This window comes from Micropterus salmoides, unplaced genomic scaffold, assembly GCF_014851395.1.
Source record: "Micropterus salmoides isolate LMB-PRFRI ecotype aquatic unplaced genomic scaffold, ASM1485139v1 Ms_hic_scaffold_7, whole genome shotgun sequence".
NCBI lineage: Eukaryota > Metazoa > Chordata > Actinopteri > Centrarchiformes > Centrarchidae > Micropterus > Micropterus salmoides.
In genome coordinates, this window is record NW_024044459.1 from 35,977,052 (window position 1) to 35,992,216 (window position 15,165).

At 43.9% G+C, this 15,165-nt stretch overlaps 1 protein-coding gene across 1 annotated transcript in view; it reads left to right on the top strand.

Annotated features, from left to right (window-relative positions):
* The window catches only part of LOC119891505 (protein mono-ADP-ribosyltransferase PARP14-like), a 36,431-nt gene that overhangs the window by 1,726 nt on the left and 19,540 nt on the right, over positions 1-15,165 (top strand). The window contains exons 2-9 of the mRNA XM_038703208.1: positions 236-318; positions 3,542-3,592; positions 6,728-6,755; positions 7,793-7,906; positions 8,403-8,594; positions 9,987-10,112; positions 10,674-10,775; positions 12,760-14,941. Of these exons, the coding sequence (XP_038559136.1) occupies positions 236-318; positions 3,542-3,592; positions 6,728-6,755; positions 7,793-7,906; positions 8,403-8,594; positions 9,987-10,112; positions 10,674-10,775; positions 12,760-14,941 (2,878 nt within the window). The remainder of the gene's footprint in view (positions 1-235; positions 319-3,541; positions 3,593-6,727; positions 6,756-7,792; positions 7,907-8,402; positions 8,595-9,986; positions 10,113-10,673; positions 10,776-12,759; positions 14,942-15,165) is intronic.

Consider the following 15,165-nt stretch of genomic DNA (forward strand, 5'->3'; position numbering starts at 1 on the left):
TTACTGCATTACATTCTGTTATATTTTTATATATGCCAGCTGAATGTTTTTGTATAAAGACATTTCCACCATGAATTGGAGCAGAAAATGTCTCCAGAATGCAGGAAGTTAAGTGTTTAATGCTCCAACTTTCAATAATAAGAGTTAACTTAAGAGTTCCTGTTTTGAGAGAACTCTGCAGGATTGGTACCTGTTGGGAAACTGATGATGACTCGTGTGTGTCATGTGATTCCAGTGAGAGAGCAAGTCCTCGCCAGGACAAACCACGAGATCGTCCTGGAGAACCAAACTGTCAAGTTACGTCTGATCTCTGCGTCGGTAAGTACAGAAGATGTTCAGGCTGTCGACATGTTACAGTGACATTAAAGAACGTGACGTCCTCTGACTCCTTCCTGCCATATTTGTAGTTCTAGTGTTTTTTTTAAAGACTACATTTCCCCTCAACTGCATAAAATGTACTTATATTCTTGCTCCTCGGAGGAAAAAGCCTTGGTTACACCTTTACCTCACCTTCAGGACAAACTTAACATTGTTAGCTCCACAGTTGATAAAACTAAGAACAGATAAATCATCTGGACTTTTTAAATAGAACTTTTTAAGTAGAAAAAAAGCAGAACTTTATTGTTTAATTGTGTCACAGCAGATAAAAGTAGCTGTGGGTTAATTGTTGACTATTTCTGTTTTCCAACAAGACTTTTTAAAGGTTTAGTGTGAAGTTCATTCTTGACTTTGGGAACATTATTTTGATAACTTAATCTTAACTCAAGGTTCTCTTACTAGTTTCTTGACCTTTCAACCTCATGTCATAGTCTTCATCAGCGAGTTTTCTCACTTGAGTCAGTTGTTCAGTTCAACACTTGAGCCAAGACAATAAAACTTTTAGAACATATGGCCTTACGACTTTCAGACCTCTGTAGATCATCGTTAAATGTAGAGAATCCTTACATGTCTGCTTTGAATCATATTGAGTGATTTCCATTGAGTCCGACTTAAGTCACACAGTGACTTCAGACTTGATTTGAGACTCGTCCTCAAAAGACTTGACTCGGACTCGAGGTGCAGGACTCGTGAACAATGTTTATTTTTAGGAAACATCTGATGAGCTTGCTGTTATTCCCTCCCTCCGTTACCTATAACCCGCCTATGTAACACGTAGTATCTGCTGCGTGCGGCCACACGTGAAAGAGGACAACACCAGCAGCTGCTCCCCCATTCATCGTAAACTTTGGCTTTAAACTTCATACAACAAGGCCCAAAGAAAGAAGCGCTGAACGCAAAATAGGTTAGTAACCTGAGTTTAGTAACATGTTTAGCTCAGCATTGGCCATCTAATGTTAGCTTGCTTCTTGCTTTAGCTACGATCTACGGTAGGTTAACTCCGACTGTCGTTCGTTATGAAAAGATGAATGAGCGTTTGTTTACTTGCCAAACTTGTGGTGGTCGATTAAAGTAATCATTTACGTCCCGCTGGCTGCCATCACGCTAATTATTAACGCTGGCTGCAAACAGGTTACCGGTTTATCGTTGATCATGTAATGTTACAGTTTTATTTAGTCAACTGGGTTTGAGAGCCTGCGGGGTGTGTTGACTTTCATTAAATAATAAGCTGTCATTAAAGATTCAGTGTGTAAGATTTAGTGGCATCTAGTGGTGAGGGTTGTGAATTGCAACCATCTATCCAGTCTACCACTGCCCCCAACCCTTACAAAGAGGGTAGGACAGCTACGGTGGCTGACACAGCACAAAAGGTGTCTCTTCTGAGACAGCAGAGAGTGGCCAGTCAAGAAATGAGGTTTCTTTAGGTAGATTTATTAAGAAATTATATTTACTTAATTATTCAGTAAAACCATGTTATTGTGACTTTGCCACTGACAGATAATTGTGAGCCAAGAATGTGAAACACTGTCACAGTCCATTTCTAAGGTAATAAAAACACAATGGTTTATTATGTGAGGTCTTTTTACACCAAAAAACATAGTTATGGATCCTATATTGCATTTCTGTCAGTAGATCCTGAGAAATATTACACACTGAACCTTTAATTGCATTGCACATACACGGCTGTGCACTGTAAGTGAAAAACAGGTTACAGTTACAGAATCCGTTATAGCTATGCAGTTTTATAAGCAGCCTGGATTGAAGGCAGCAGGTGATACAACATTCAAAATGACCATGAGAGACTTGAGACTTGACTTGGACTCAGAGACTTGTGAGCATCGGTCACTATGATCATGACAATGACACATGAAACAATAAACACAATGTCACAGCTTGAGTGAATTTACTTGATTGAACACAGCTTCTTCTGTATAACTTTGCAAAAGTGTGACGTATAACTTTGCAAAAGTGTGACGTATTCACCCAGTTTTGTTGCGTATTATGTTCTGTACGTGCTGAAATTGTTTGGCATATCAGACACTTGCTGTGTTACTTTTGCCCCGCGTTTTATTCGTCCAGGCTTTCCCCTACAGTAGGTCACATAAGCAAACACCATCTGCTCATGAAGACCATGAAATGCAGCTGAAAGGTCCAGGTAAAGCTAATAAGGGCTAGCCAATGTTAGCATACTTGCACAGTGACATGAGACTGTTTATTAGCAATCTGAAATAATAGCTCAATTTGTCTATATCATTGCTCAAAGAAAATTGGGGAGCACTAAAACCACGATGCTATCCAGCCCAGTGGCCCAGTGGATAGCACTGTGGCCTCACAGAAAGAACCCGGGCCTTTCTGTGTGGAGTTTGCATGTCATCATGGTTTTCCTGTCAGTGCCATTTGACCAGGGCACTGGCTTCGATCTGGGTCATTGTACAGTGGCTGCCCAGTCCCGATACTTTTCATATTCAGATCACCTGCAGTGGAAACATCCTGCCATAAGAAGATGATTTGGATGAGGGAGGGACGGGGAGGGAGAGCAGTTTATGTTGGAGGCTGTTCCTACTTTCATGCCAGATTTAAACTTTTTTTATTCATTCCGGGGTTGAAACTGAAGTCAATTTGTTTTTGTAATGGGAAAAGTGTTAAAAAAATTATAATAATGCAGTAAGGGCTCTTGCTTCCCGATAACTTTCCTTCAGTCAGTATGACGGGCTTAAAGTCATTCACCTGTTCCTTTTATAACATCATAGCTTTCTTTTTTCTGTAAATGAATTCCTGGGTGTGACGGCAGCAAGATGTTTAACACCTCTGTTCTTCTGTTGTTGCTCTTCATGGGTGGTGGACTCTGACACTTTACAGGGTGTGTTTCATTATGACCTGACTGACTGGCTCAGCAGCCGGCTGCTAATAGATTGAAGATGATCTAATGATGAAGAAATGTTTCAGTCTGTGTCTTTAAAAGACAATAAAAACAACCAGAGAGGAAACGTGTTGAAGGAGCAGTTCTTCTTATTTAACGTTCCTACATGTTTTTCCCCTAAAAGTTCCCCTTGGTTCCATTAAAGCAACAGTTAAAGTTCTACACTGTCTCATCATGTCACAAATGATGCAGTGTATGATTTTGTTTCTTTTTCTTTGATTATGTCACGGGTTTGAGGTGAAGGCAGGGTTGAGCAGGTTGGAGGACCCAAATGCAGGACGCAAGGCAAAGGAGGTACAGTTCAAGGGGTTTTAATAAACATACAAAGGCAAGCACACTTACAAACTGAGTGGCTGATGACAGAGTCCAAAACAAAGCAATCCAAACGAGAAAACCAGAATCCAAAATAAGCGGGGAAACAGCGAGACACGACGAGAGAGATCACTGGGGTAACAGACATGACAAGGGTTACCAAACACTAGACGAAAGACAAGACAGACCCCCAAAACCCAACAGACCAAAATAACGCTAACTAAAGACAAAAGTGCAAAACACCACATGGCAGACTCAAAAGGACGGCCCTTGACTTCCTAAAACGAATCATCATCATCAAACAAAAAACCAAACAGGTCAAGCCGGCCCAGGGTGGGCGGAGGGAGGCCAGAAAAACAAAAAGTCTCAAAGGGCCAACTACCGGCAGGGCAAGGCAGTTCAGGAGGCCAACCAAGGCGGCCAGAGGTGAACAAAAGTTCAGGGGGCAGACCTGGAGGTCGACACAGCAGACCAGGAGGGCAAAACAGTTCAGATGGACGTCCCGCGGGATGACCCATGAGGCCAGGCATACCAGAGTTCAGGAGGCCGTCCCGGAGGACGACCCAGCAGGCCAGGCAGAACAGGAAGGCAACAACATTCAGGAGGTCGCCTGGGAGGACGACCAAACTGGGCGGGAGGACCAGAGGGCCCACAGAGTTCAGGTGGCCATCCCGGTGTACGGCCCTGGAGGCCGGACTGTTCAGGGGGACGGTAGGAAGGCCAACAAAGAGCCTGGAAACCCACTGGAGGCCAAGCGGGGGACCGGCAAAGGTGGCGAATCCTCCCTGAAGGCCGGTGGCGAAGGCGAGATCGCTCCGGAGACTGAGCAGGAGGCCTGCGATGAAGGCGAGATCTCTCCAGAAGGTCTCAGCAGGGGTTGCAGATGACGGAAGGGACCCACCAGAGGCCGAAGAAGGCGAGGCTTCTCCAAAGGTCGGGCCGGGGACCGGCGTAGAGAGCCTGGGATCTCCGGTGGCAGAGCACAGCTGAGGACCACGGACTGAGCTGCTGGGCTGAGGACCACGGGCGAGACACGAGGAGCTGGAATCGGCTGGACCACCGACGAGGGACCAAGAGTCGATCGGGCCACCGGCGGAGCTGGTGCCGGTCGGACCACCGGCAATGCAGGTGCCGGTCGGACCAGCGACGGAGCACGAGGAATGGGAGTCGGCTGGTACCACGGGAACCCGAAAAGATGGCCAGGCGACTCCCTTCGAAGGAGGACTCCGGGGGAAGCCTAGCCTCCAGGCTATCAGGCCATAGGCTAGCTGCCCATGCTGTCTCTGACTCCCTTGCCTTCATGGTTATGTAGGCCAGGAGAGTCATCGTTTCAGAGTCCTTGGTAGGTGGGATAGGCAGGCAGACGGATAGGCTAGGCGGAGGACTAGCCGTGCTAGCCGAGCAGGAAACTGGCAGAGAGCTGGCAGCGCTAGCAGGACAGGGATCAGGCAGGCAGGGGTTAGCTGGCTGACAGCTAGCTGGTTGGCTGACTGTCCTTGGGCTCTCTGGCTCTAACACCAAGTCCATCAAAAAAGAGACCAGAGAGCTAGATGTCCAAGAGTCCCCAACCAGTCTGGATGCTGGAGCCAACACAGGAGGGAGATGACCAGGCGGGCGGCTAACAGCGCTAGCCGGCAGGGTGCTAGCAGGCCGGGAGAGGAAGAAGCCTCCCACCCTGCAGCTAGCAGGCCGGGAACAAGTCCTTTTGGGGTTAGCAGGCTGGGGAAAAGACGGCCTGGAGCTAGCAGCACTAGCCGACCTGAAGACTTGCGGATCAGGCTGACAGCTAGTAGCCCTAGCGGGCCGGGAAACAGACTGGACAGGCCGAGGGCTAGCAGCGCTAGCATTCACCCGCTGGGGTGACATTGACACGGTCTCTAAATCAAAAGTCTTTCTCCACCGGGAGGAGGCAACGAGCAGGGCCATTTCTGGGTCCGTTCTCCACATATTTGACAGTAGTTAAAAAAACTGGGATTCCTCCTCCACTAGCTCCTCTTTAGGCACCCCTAATGCCTCCCAAGTGCTGGGCAACTTAACTATGTCCGCTGGGTCCATGTTTGGTCGGGTCATTCTGTCACGGGTTTGAGGTGAAGGCAGGGTTGAGCAGGTTGGAGGACCCAAATGCAGGACGCAAGGCAAAGGAGGTACAGTCCAAAACAAAGTAATCCAAACGAGAAAACCAGAATCCAAAATCCAAAATAAGCAGGGAAACGGCGAGTAGGCTGGCGAGTAGGCTGGCGAGTAGGCTGGCGAGTAGGCTGGCGAGTAGGCTGGCGAGTAGGCTGGCGAGTAGGCTGGCGAGTAGGCTGGCGAGTAGGCTGGCGAGTAGGCTGGCGAGTAGGCTGGCGAGTAGGCTGGCGAGTAGGCTGGCGAGTAGGCAACACTGGGTGACAATAAACAATGACCCAACAAAGACAAGACAAAAACACCAGGTATATATACACAGGGACTAACGAGCAGGGCGGGAGCAACACAGGTGAAAGACATGAGGCTAATGAGGCACAGGCAGGGAGAGAGAGAGAGAGAGAGAGAGAGAGAGAGAGAGAGAGAGAGAGAGAGAGCAGGGGAAAACAGAGACAGACATGCAGAGGGATCACTGGGGTAACAGACATGACAAGGGTTACCAAACACTAGACGAAAGACAAGACAGACCCCCAAAACCCAACAGACCAGAATAACACTAACTAAACACAAAAGTGCAAAACACCACATGGCAGACAGGCAGAGTGTGACAGATTAATTTATTTGTACAAATGTGAATTCATTCTCAGCTTTGTTTAGCTTTTTTTAGCCCATTAAAGAGCAAAAGTTTAGGGTTTCAGCTTGTGTACAACAAATTATAAAGAGCGACATGAAATAAAACATTAAAGAAAAAGTTTAAATATATGTACAATAACTATTTACTGTAGATTTAGTTATTATAAATAAAGATTATTAGTATTATAAAGTTTGTTCACATGCATCTTGGAAGTATGTGAAGTTGTGCCAGAAAGCTCTGCTCTGCTTTAAATGACTCGAGCAGTTTACAGTCTGCTTGTAAAATATTTTTTAGATGTATGTTTTCTCCGTCGTTTCATTCTGTGTGATTAAAGTTTTGCTTCTGTTTTCACTCCTCAGAGCCTGAAGGACAGCGACGACGCCTCAGGTAAAACTGTCTGCTGTCTGATTTAAATCATCTGTTCTTTGATGTTTTTATTCTTATTGTCAAGACTCAAACCAGCAGCGTGTTACTGTGTTTATCAACGCTGTCTCACTTCCTGTCTGTGGCTCTCAGCTCTGAGCCCATTGGTTCCTACTGAAGACATAAATCAAACAAACATTTGTTGACTCTAGTGAGTATTTGGGGCAGCAGGACGGTGTATGTGGGACCGAGTCAGAATAAACTACAGTGTGTTCATGGTGATGAAGGAACATGTGACCCAGAGCAGCAGAGAGGCTCACTGATGGGTTCAATGGTTTCTATGGCTCAGAGGAAGAAGAGACTTCAGGCTGTGAGACACACAGGACTCATTAGGAGATACGTTCACCGCTGGTTCGAGTCTGAACATCCGCTGTGGCCTGTCCCGCCTGTCGTAGTGCGCCTTAGTGTCCCTGCTGCCCCAAAGGCAAAAATAGCAGGAGAACTTAGTTAAACCGCCTTGAAGACCCATCAGGAATGCCACTGTTTGGAAGTCTCCTTTGACCTCCCAGCCGTACTCATCAAACTTCAAGGTGCCCAGCAAGGTCTTGGTGCTGTTGTAATCCTCTTTGAGGTGCACTGAGTGAGCCAGGGGGAAGAGACGGGTACTTGTTACCATTATGGAGCAGCACGGCTTTGAGGCAGGTGGACCATCGGAAGGTGCGGGGGCCACCACTGCACGTGAAATTGTGCCTTATGAAACAATTTTTCATACTGTTGAGGCATAAGCAAAGAGGAAACACCACATAACTAACCAGGAAGGGAAAAAATAAATACATTTGTTACAGGGTGCTGCTTTAATATTATGGATGTGAATATGTTGGACTCATCAAAAGGCTTTATGTTGTTTTTTGAGTGTAAAGTGTCTTTGCTTTGGAATGAGATATTTTTACGAGCTCACTGAAGATTTATTTCTGCTTTCTTAAACACTCTGGACTTTGGTTTACTGAGTTTCTGTGAGCAGTAAATTAATCTGAACTGAACAAACCTGATTGTCTCGACAGATTCAAAGACAAAGACGAAGTCAGAAGTTAAGCCTGGAGGTGGAGCTTCAGCAGAGAGCAAAGAGGGTAAAAACAAGAACGAGGAGGTCTGTGTCTGTGAAATCAGCTGTCCTGGTAATAGTTCAGTCTTTTCAAGTGACTCAAATAAACTTTAAATTTTCTGCAAATTAGTTTGTAATTTCATTTAGTATTTTATCATTTAGTTATCAAATCTTTTGCTTATTTTCAATAATTACTGCATCTTTGCATTAAAGGACAAATAAAGTTATTATTATTATCATCAATATGGCTCTATTGTACATAAGACAGTTGGTTCTCAGCTATTGAGACTTTTAGTCAGTTTACAGCAGGTCAGCTGAAAATTCAAAAACGTGCAATGGAGAAGTTTTTCAGTAATTAATGAATCAAAATCTACTTTGGTTTAAATAAAACAGTATTTTTAAGGAAATTCTTTTAGAAATGAACAACTGCTTTTAAACTCAATAAAACTGACTGAACTCTAATAACTGTTTCTGTCCTATGATTAGTGTCTTTCTTTAGATTCTTTTAGGAAATAACAGACCTGGGAAATAAACCTGTCCAATGTTTCTAACATTCAAAACAAATACAGATAAAGATACCAAGGTGGAGAAGGTAACGTCCGTTCAGAGCGTTGCTGTGGTGTTGGAAAACGTGGACAGCATGTCCAGAGATCTGCTGTCCATGCTGGTGGAGAACATCTCAGGTTTGGAGGACAGCGCCTACAGCCTGGAGATCATCTGGGAGACCAACAGAGCCGTGATCACCTTTAACAGCCCTGCAGGTAGGAAAGAACGCAAGACGTCTTTCACCACGTCAAGACCAGGTCCCAGGTGGGTCAGTCTAAAGCAAACTGAGACATTTTTAAAAACAGCATCACATAGACAAAACATCTGGGCTCCTAGGGTTCCTACACACTATGGAATTATATTTTATCCTATAAGGTATTGGTTCTATACAGCGCAGATGTTACACCCATAGAGTGCAAGTTGACTCAAGGGTTGACATATTTTAGAAAAGATTTACGCTGAGAGAATAAATACAACACACGGTGGTTAGTTGGCTGGTCCTTGGTTGTTTTACTTTTTTCTTGTGGTAACAATACGAATGACAATATAAACAACAACAAACAATAACAATATAATACAAAAAGCACAATTTGATATTAAAATCTCATTAAATCAAAATACAGTAATAGCTATACATTTCCTAAATATTTCCATTTAAAAATAAGATAACAGACTGACAATAAACATAGCTGTTATACAAAAGGAAACTCTTAAAAGTGATACATTTTATACTGGATATTAAAAGTGCTCATTCTCTATCATTCTAGTATCTACAGTCTTAAAATTACAATTCTTATCATTACCAGTATAAAGCAATTATTTTATCTACTTATAGGCCTTCTTCAGTCACAAAACAATTAAATTAACGATCAATCTCTCTCATTCGTCCTCTTTGTTTACGTATGACGTAATATAACATGTGAGCTGCCTGGTTCCCTCGGCAACGGTAAACTACAGCGCTGCTAATCAACGGTTCAGGATCTGCCTCTAAAGGTCTACATTCTATTAGCTAAACGTTTGGATGTAATAATAATAAGAAAAAAGAAAATGTAAACTACAAAACACTGTTTTGACATGTGAAACTGGACAACCACTCATACCGGACCGGATACCTAGCTTGCGCAAATGTCACAAATAACTACAGACTACATATATTGCACTTTATAAAAGGTACACTAAACAGATCTCGATTATTGACAGACGACATGCTTATGTGACATTTAGCCACCTGAAAGAATAAATGACATACAAGGTGGTGAGTTGGCTGGTACTCAGTTTTACTTTTTCTTGTGGTAAGTGCCAACTGAAGAGCGCAGCCCAACCCACAGCTTATAATAGAACTGTTGAAAATTGAATGGGGGCCTTTATGCCACACAGAAATCTAAATCAGTGCCAGGTTTATTTGTGCTGTTTGAATAAGAATACAAAAAACAAAACAAGGAATTAGAAACAGCAGTGTTCAAATGAGGCCAAATCTGTGACCAATAAATGAGACATTCTGAGAGAGAGAGTAAAAAATAAATAAAATAATAGTAATAAAACTCTTCTCTCCTGCCACCTAATGAGCCTGTCTCAGTCTTTAAGGAGTAATCTGGAGTATTTTGCAGATGTGGAGAAGTTCCTCACTGTGAGTCAGTCCAGCCAGAAGCTGCAGAAATACGGACTGACCGCTCGGCCGCTGGAGGCTGCAAAGAGCGTCCGACTGGAGAGTCTTCCTCCGACTGTGACCAAAGGTACACAAACTGTTTAACACAAGCTGGTCTGGGTGTAGAGGAGGTTCTGTGGCTTCAACAGGGACATAAAGACCGGAGCTGCTCACATGATACTCAGATAAATGAGCTTCATGTCTTTGTGTGTTTTGAGAAATTTCAGGTAAATTCTTTAGTTCAAAGTTTTCTCTCTTCTGATCTTCTTGCGTCACCTTTAAAGGGTTTTGAGATATTTGATGTTTTTTTTCCTTGAAGTTTTCAGAGATTTTTCTTTTCTTTTCCATCATGGTGGTTGTTTTTACCTTCTTTCAGTTTTTACTTGCATGAAACCGCACGTTACTGTCACATTTTCTACCACTGAAGTTGTTTCACCTTGTTGTTGGTTTGCAGTGAAAATGCGACCTGATAAGATGATCACATCTGTGCTTTTCATGACATTATACTGCACACCTCCATATAGTAATCCACATTTTGGAAAGAATATAAAAGTGTTCCCATTCTTGAACTCTTTTCACACTCTTAAAATTGTCTGCAAAATGTGTTTTTTTAAATTATTATTATTGTTTATTTCTTATTCCTTTCCAGATGTGTTGGAGCTGTATTCTGAGAAGAGCTGGTCTTTGCCGGACAATATCGTCATGATCCCAAGTGAACAGGCTGCCATTGTCGCTTTCAATGACCCTAAAGGTTTTTCACTTACATTGACTTGCAATGTATTACCCACTGTTATTTGTGTGTTCTTCTTTACAACTAACATCTAGAAGTCTAATGAATCTGGACTAAGGGTCATTTCACTCCTGAATGTCCGAACCAAATTTCATGTTTTGATACATTCGGTTAGTTTTGGTTTGGTTTCCCAATTCTGCAATTCTGCTGAGCGCACAAAAGAACTTTACATGACAGACGTGCGTCCTGTCGTCATCATTTCTTTGGACTGGGCCCACTATACTTGACACTATTGGTCATTGGAACAGTTCCGCATGGAGCTTTGACAAGAATGAAAAAACAGATGCATATTGTTGCCACTATATTGTTATTGTTGCGGCATTAGCCTACTACCTGCAGCACCAACTTAACTCGAGGCTCGTTCACCAAATGAACGTCCCAGGTTGTGCAAACATCATCGCTGGCAGGAAAGGAGGAGACCAAACAGATACTTCCATAGTGGCTGTTTCAAAAGATGTGCTGTCAAAGGAACGGAAAGGAAATTGTGTCCTTATTTCAATGCATTTCTCTGTATATTTGTTTGTATGGGAGTTTCCTGTAAATAGTCTGAAAGTGCGAACCATCCAAAATATTATTTCACACTATAAATGAACCGAACCATGGTTCAGTTTGATCCAGACAGAGACTACCTCGGACCAAATATTGTCTGTTTGGTCGGGAACGTGGTCCAGGGAGGTTTCACCTATGTAGTTTTGTTTGGGATCAAACTGAAAGTCTGAAAGCCTGGACCAAACGAGGTAGGTGTGAAAGCCCCCTAAAAGATGCTGGCAAGCTCAGAGACATTTTTAAGACCAAACAACAAGAAATGCACTTGTTGGTCAAAAGTATGCAGGCACCTGAACATTTCACGTACGTTTAACATGCAATTCCAAATCCATAGACTACTTCCCATAACAGCTTCCACTTCTGGTTGCAGACTTTCCACCTGTGTTAATCTTAGTGAGGTCAGTAATTAAGTGGCAATTCATAACAGGTAATCTCATTGCATTTTTTATATAGGGCAGGTATAGACTGTGCTCTTTGAAATCTTTGAGACCTTACAGTTTCGGTCATGAGCAAGATCTTCGCCACAGTGGCAAGGAAAAACTCTCTTTTAACAGGTTGAAACCTCAAGCTGAAACACCTGCGGAAAGCGACGGGAGAGAGGAAAAAGTTGAGAAAATACAAAACTGCGGGAGAGGCAAGAAGTTGAGTTAGTAACATGGATTAATGGGATAAGAATGCATACAGGAGGAGAGAGGAGCTCAGTGCATCATGGGAAGTGCCTCAGCAGTCTAGGCAGCATAACTAAGGGATGGTTCAGGACTCACCTGAGCCAGCCCTAACTATAAGCTTTATCAAAGAGGAAAGTCTTAAGCCTACTCTTAAATGTGGAGATGGTGTCTGCCTCCTGAACCCAAACTGGAACCTGGTTCCACAGGAGAGGAGCTTGATAGCTGAACGCTCTGGCTCCTAGTCTACTTTTGGAGACTCTAGGAACCACAAGTAACTCTGCATTCTGGGAGCGCAGTGCTCTGGAGAGTCTTACGGGACTAAGGGGTGAACAGCCTGAAGGAACTGCAGTAATCCAGCCTAGAAGTAACAAATGGATGGACTAGTTTTTCTCCTTAATCGTTTAAAAAGTGGGAGTTAAAGGAGATTGTTTTGGTGTTCCAGTTCATCCCAATGGGGTTGGATGGGGCTGAGGTCAGGACTCTGTGCAGACCAGTCAAGTTCTTCCACACCAAACTTGAAAAACCAGGTCTTTATGCAAAGGGACAGAGACAAAGTTCGACGAACGCTTTTAAGTAAAATCTCACTGTATGCTGCAGCATTAAGATTTATTTTCATTGGAACTACTAGTGTATCTTATTACCTGGTAAGAAATTCTGTATTATTTAAATGTAGCTACAAATAGAACAACCACTTACCAGAGCTTTCTGTTTTCTTCTCTTTGTTGCTGCAGTTGTGGAAAGCATTTGCACAAAAGACAACTATGTGATTTGCTCCACTACTGTCAAGGTGTATCCATACTACGAGTCCCTGGGCACCGCCTTGTACGGCAAAGAACGACCTACATGGAAGATGCCAGAGCCCTTCACGGAGAGGGTTCACCCTGCTGTCTGGAAATTCCTCCAGATGAAGAAACAATTAAAAATCATCAACGATCAGATGAGTCCGCACTTCTGCAGTGTGGACTTGGATAACCCTGAGGTGAAACTCAGCCCTCTGCCGAGCTTTTTGAGGCAGAAAGGTCTGACTGCCAAACATTTAGATATGTGGATGAGTACCGCCCAAGAGGCCTTCCGTCAGCAAATGTCTCAGTACACTGCCTTTGAATGTCCAGTGGACACACCTGCATGGAACGCTGCAGAGAAAGATGTCCTTTCGGTTATCAGGGACGATGCCTTCCTGGTGATGGATGCATCCAGGGGGGTTTTGGTTGTGGCTGGCCGAGCTGATGATATAAAACAATTCAGGGCTCCTGTGGAGAACATTGTTCTCAAAGCCATGAGTCAAATTAAACGGCAGACAGATGGTGTCTCTGATGGAATGGATTTGTCCCCAGCAATGTTTTACATCCTGCAGCAGGAAGGGTTGCAGAAAGCTGCACTGAACATTTCCCCTGACATGAACCTCTCCTATGATGGAGGAACCCAGAAGTTAACCATTACAGGACTTCCTGCAGAGGTTTTCCAGACTAAGGCGTGGATCTTGCAGAGGAACATGGGTATGTGTAAAAAACCAATGAATGTCCCTCCATGTCTTTTAGACTTTCTCAAGACTGTGGATCCCACAGAGATGTCGCAGGACTTGTTCACATCCCAAGGCATCAGTGCCATCTACAGCATTGAGGACAAAGGGGTAATACTGTTAGGGAGTTCAGAGAATGCCCTTGCTGATGCAGAGAGTAAGATGAAGACGGTTTTTGCCCTGCAGACTCTGGATGTGGAAGACCAGAATGTTCTGAAACTTCACAACTGGGTGAGCCTGAATCAACAGCTGTTGGACACCTTCAACTCATTAAAGAAGAAAACAGTAGCCATTCAGATCCATCCAGAGAGAAGAGACAAAATAACGGTGGCCGGCTTCCAGAATCCAGTGAAAGAGGTCAGCTGCACTCTGAAGGAATTCATTGTGAACTACTCACGAGTTCAAGAAATCTTTCGGGTAGAGTCCTGCGCTGTTGTTCAGTTTATTGACAAGAAAAAATCTCAAGATTGGTGCAGTATTGCCAAAGCTAATGATGTGACAGTCCGTTTTGATGAAGAGAGGCCAAAAATCATCATCACTGGGGCTCGTCTTCACGTCCAGAAAGCCAGATTCTGCTTTCAGGAACTGACTAGTAGCCTCATAACTGACAACTTAATCTTAGAAAAGCCTGGAGCCAAGAAGTACTTCCAGTCTCAAGGGAGCCTGTTTCTGTCTACAATAATGTCAGACTTCAACTGTGTGGTGGTGCTTCGCCCAGAATCTCAAGAGGAAGAGGAGGAAGAGAACTATGAAGAAGGAAATGGCCTTTGTTATTGCAAAGTTCAGACCAGCAGTGGAGTTCTGGTTTCGGTTAGCAAGGCAGACATCTGTATGTTCAGAGTTGATGCGGTGGTCAATGCAGCTAATGAAGACTTACAGCACATTGGCGGTCTGGCTTTGGTGTTGCTTAACGCTGCAGGACCTCAGCTGCAGAAAATCAGCAACGACTACATTTCCACAAATGGAAAACTACGTGCAGGTGACGCCATCGTTACAGGTGCGTGCAACCTGCCTTGCAAGTACGTCGTACATGCAGTCGGTCCCCGGTTCTCTGACTATGACAAGAAGACGTCAGTGTCGCGTCTGAAGCTTGCAGTTAAAGAAAGTCTGTCTCAAGCAGAGAAGGTCCACTGCTCCACCATTGCGCTACCTGCAATCAGCTCAGGTGTGTTTGGTTTTCCTGTTGACCTCTGTGCTGACACGATAGCTCAGGCAGTGCGAGAATACTGCGACAGACCAGGAAGTCTGACATCGTTGACTGAGATTCACCTGGTGGACAATAATGATAACACAGTGAGAGTCCTGGCTGCAGCAGTCAACAGAGAGTTCGGTGACCTTGGACCTACGATGACCGTTCCACAGTGGGCAGAAAGAAAAGGCACCGGAGCTTCAGGGTAAATTGAAGAGACGTTTTTATTACTTTGAATTTGCTTAGATGATTAGAAGATACTTTTTGGAGATGGGTTTCATATTTCATGAAATACTTTAACATTCTGTGTAATGTGCTTGTTTGTTCTTCTTTGTTCCATGAGTAAGACGAGTAGATTGATACCAGTTTCATGTCTGAATGATAAATATGTATCTACAGCCAGCTGCCGGTTAGTTTAGCTTAGCATAT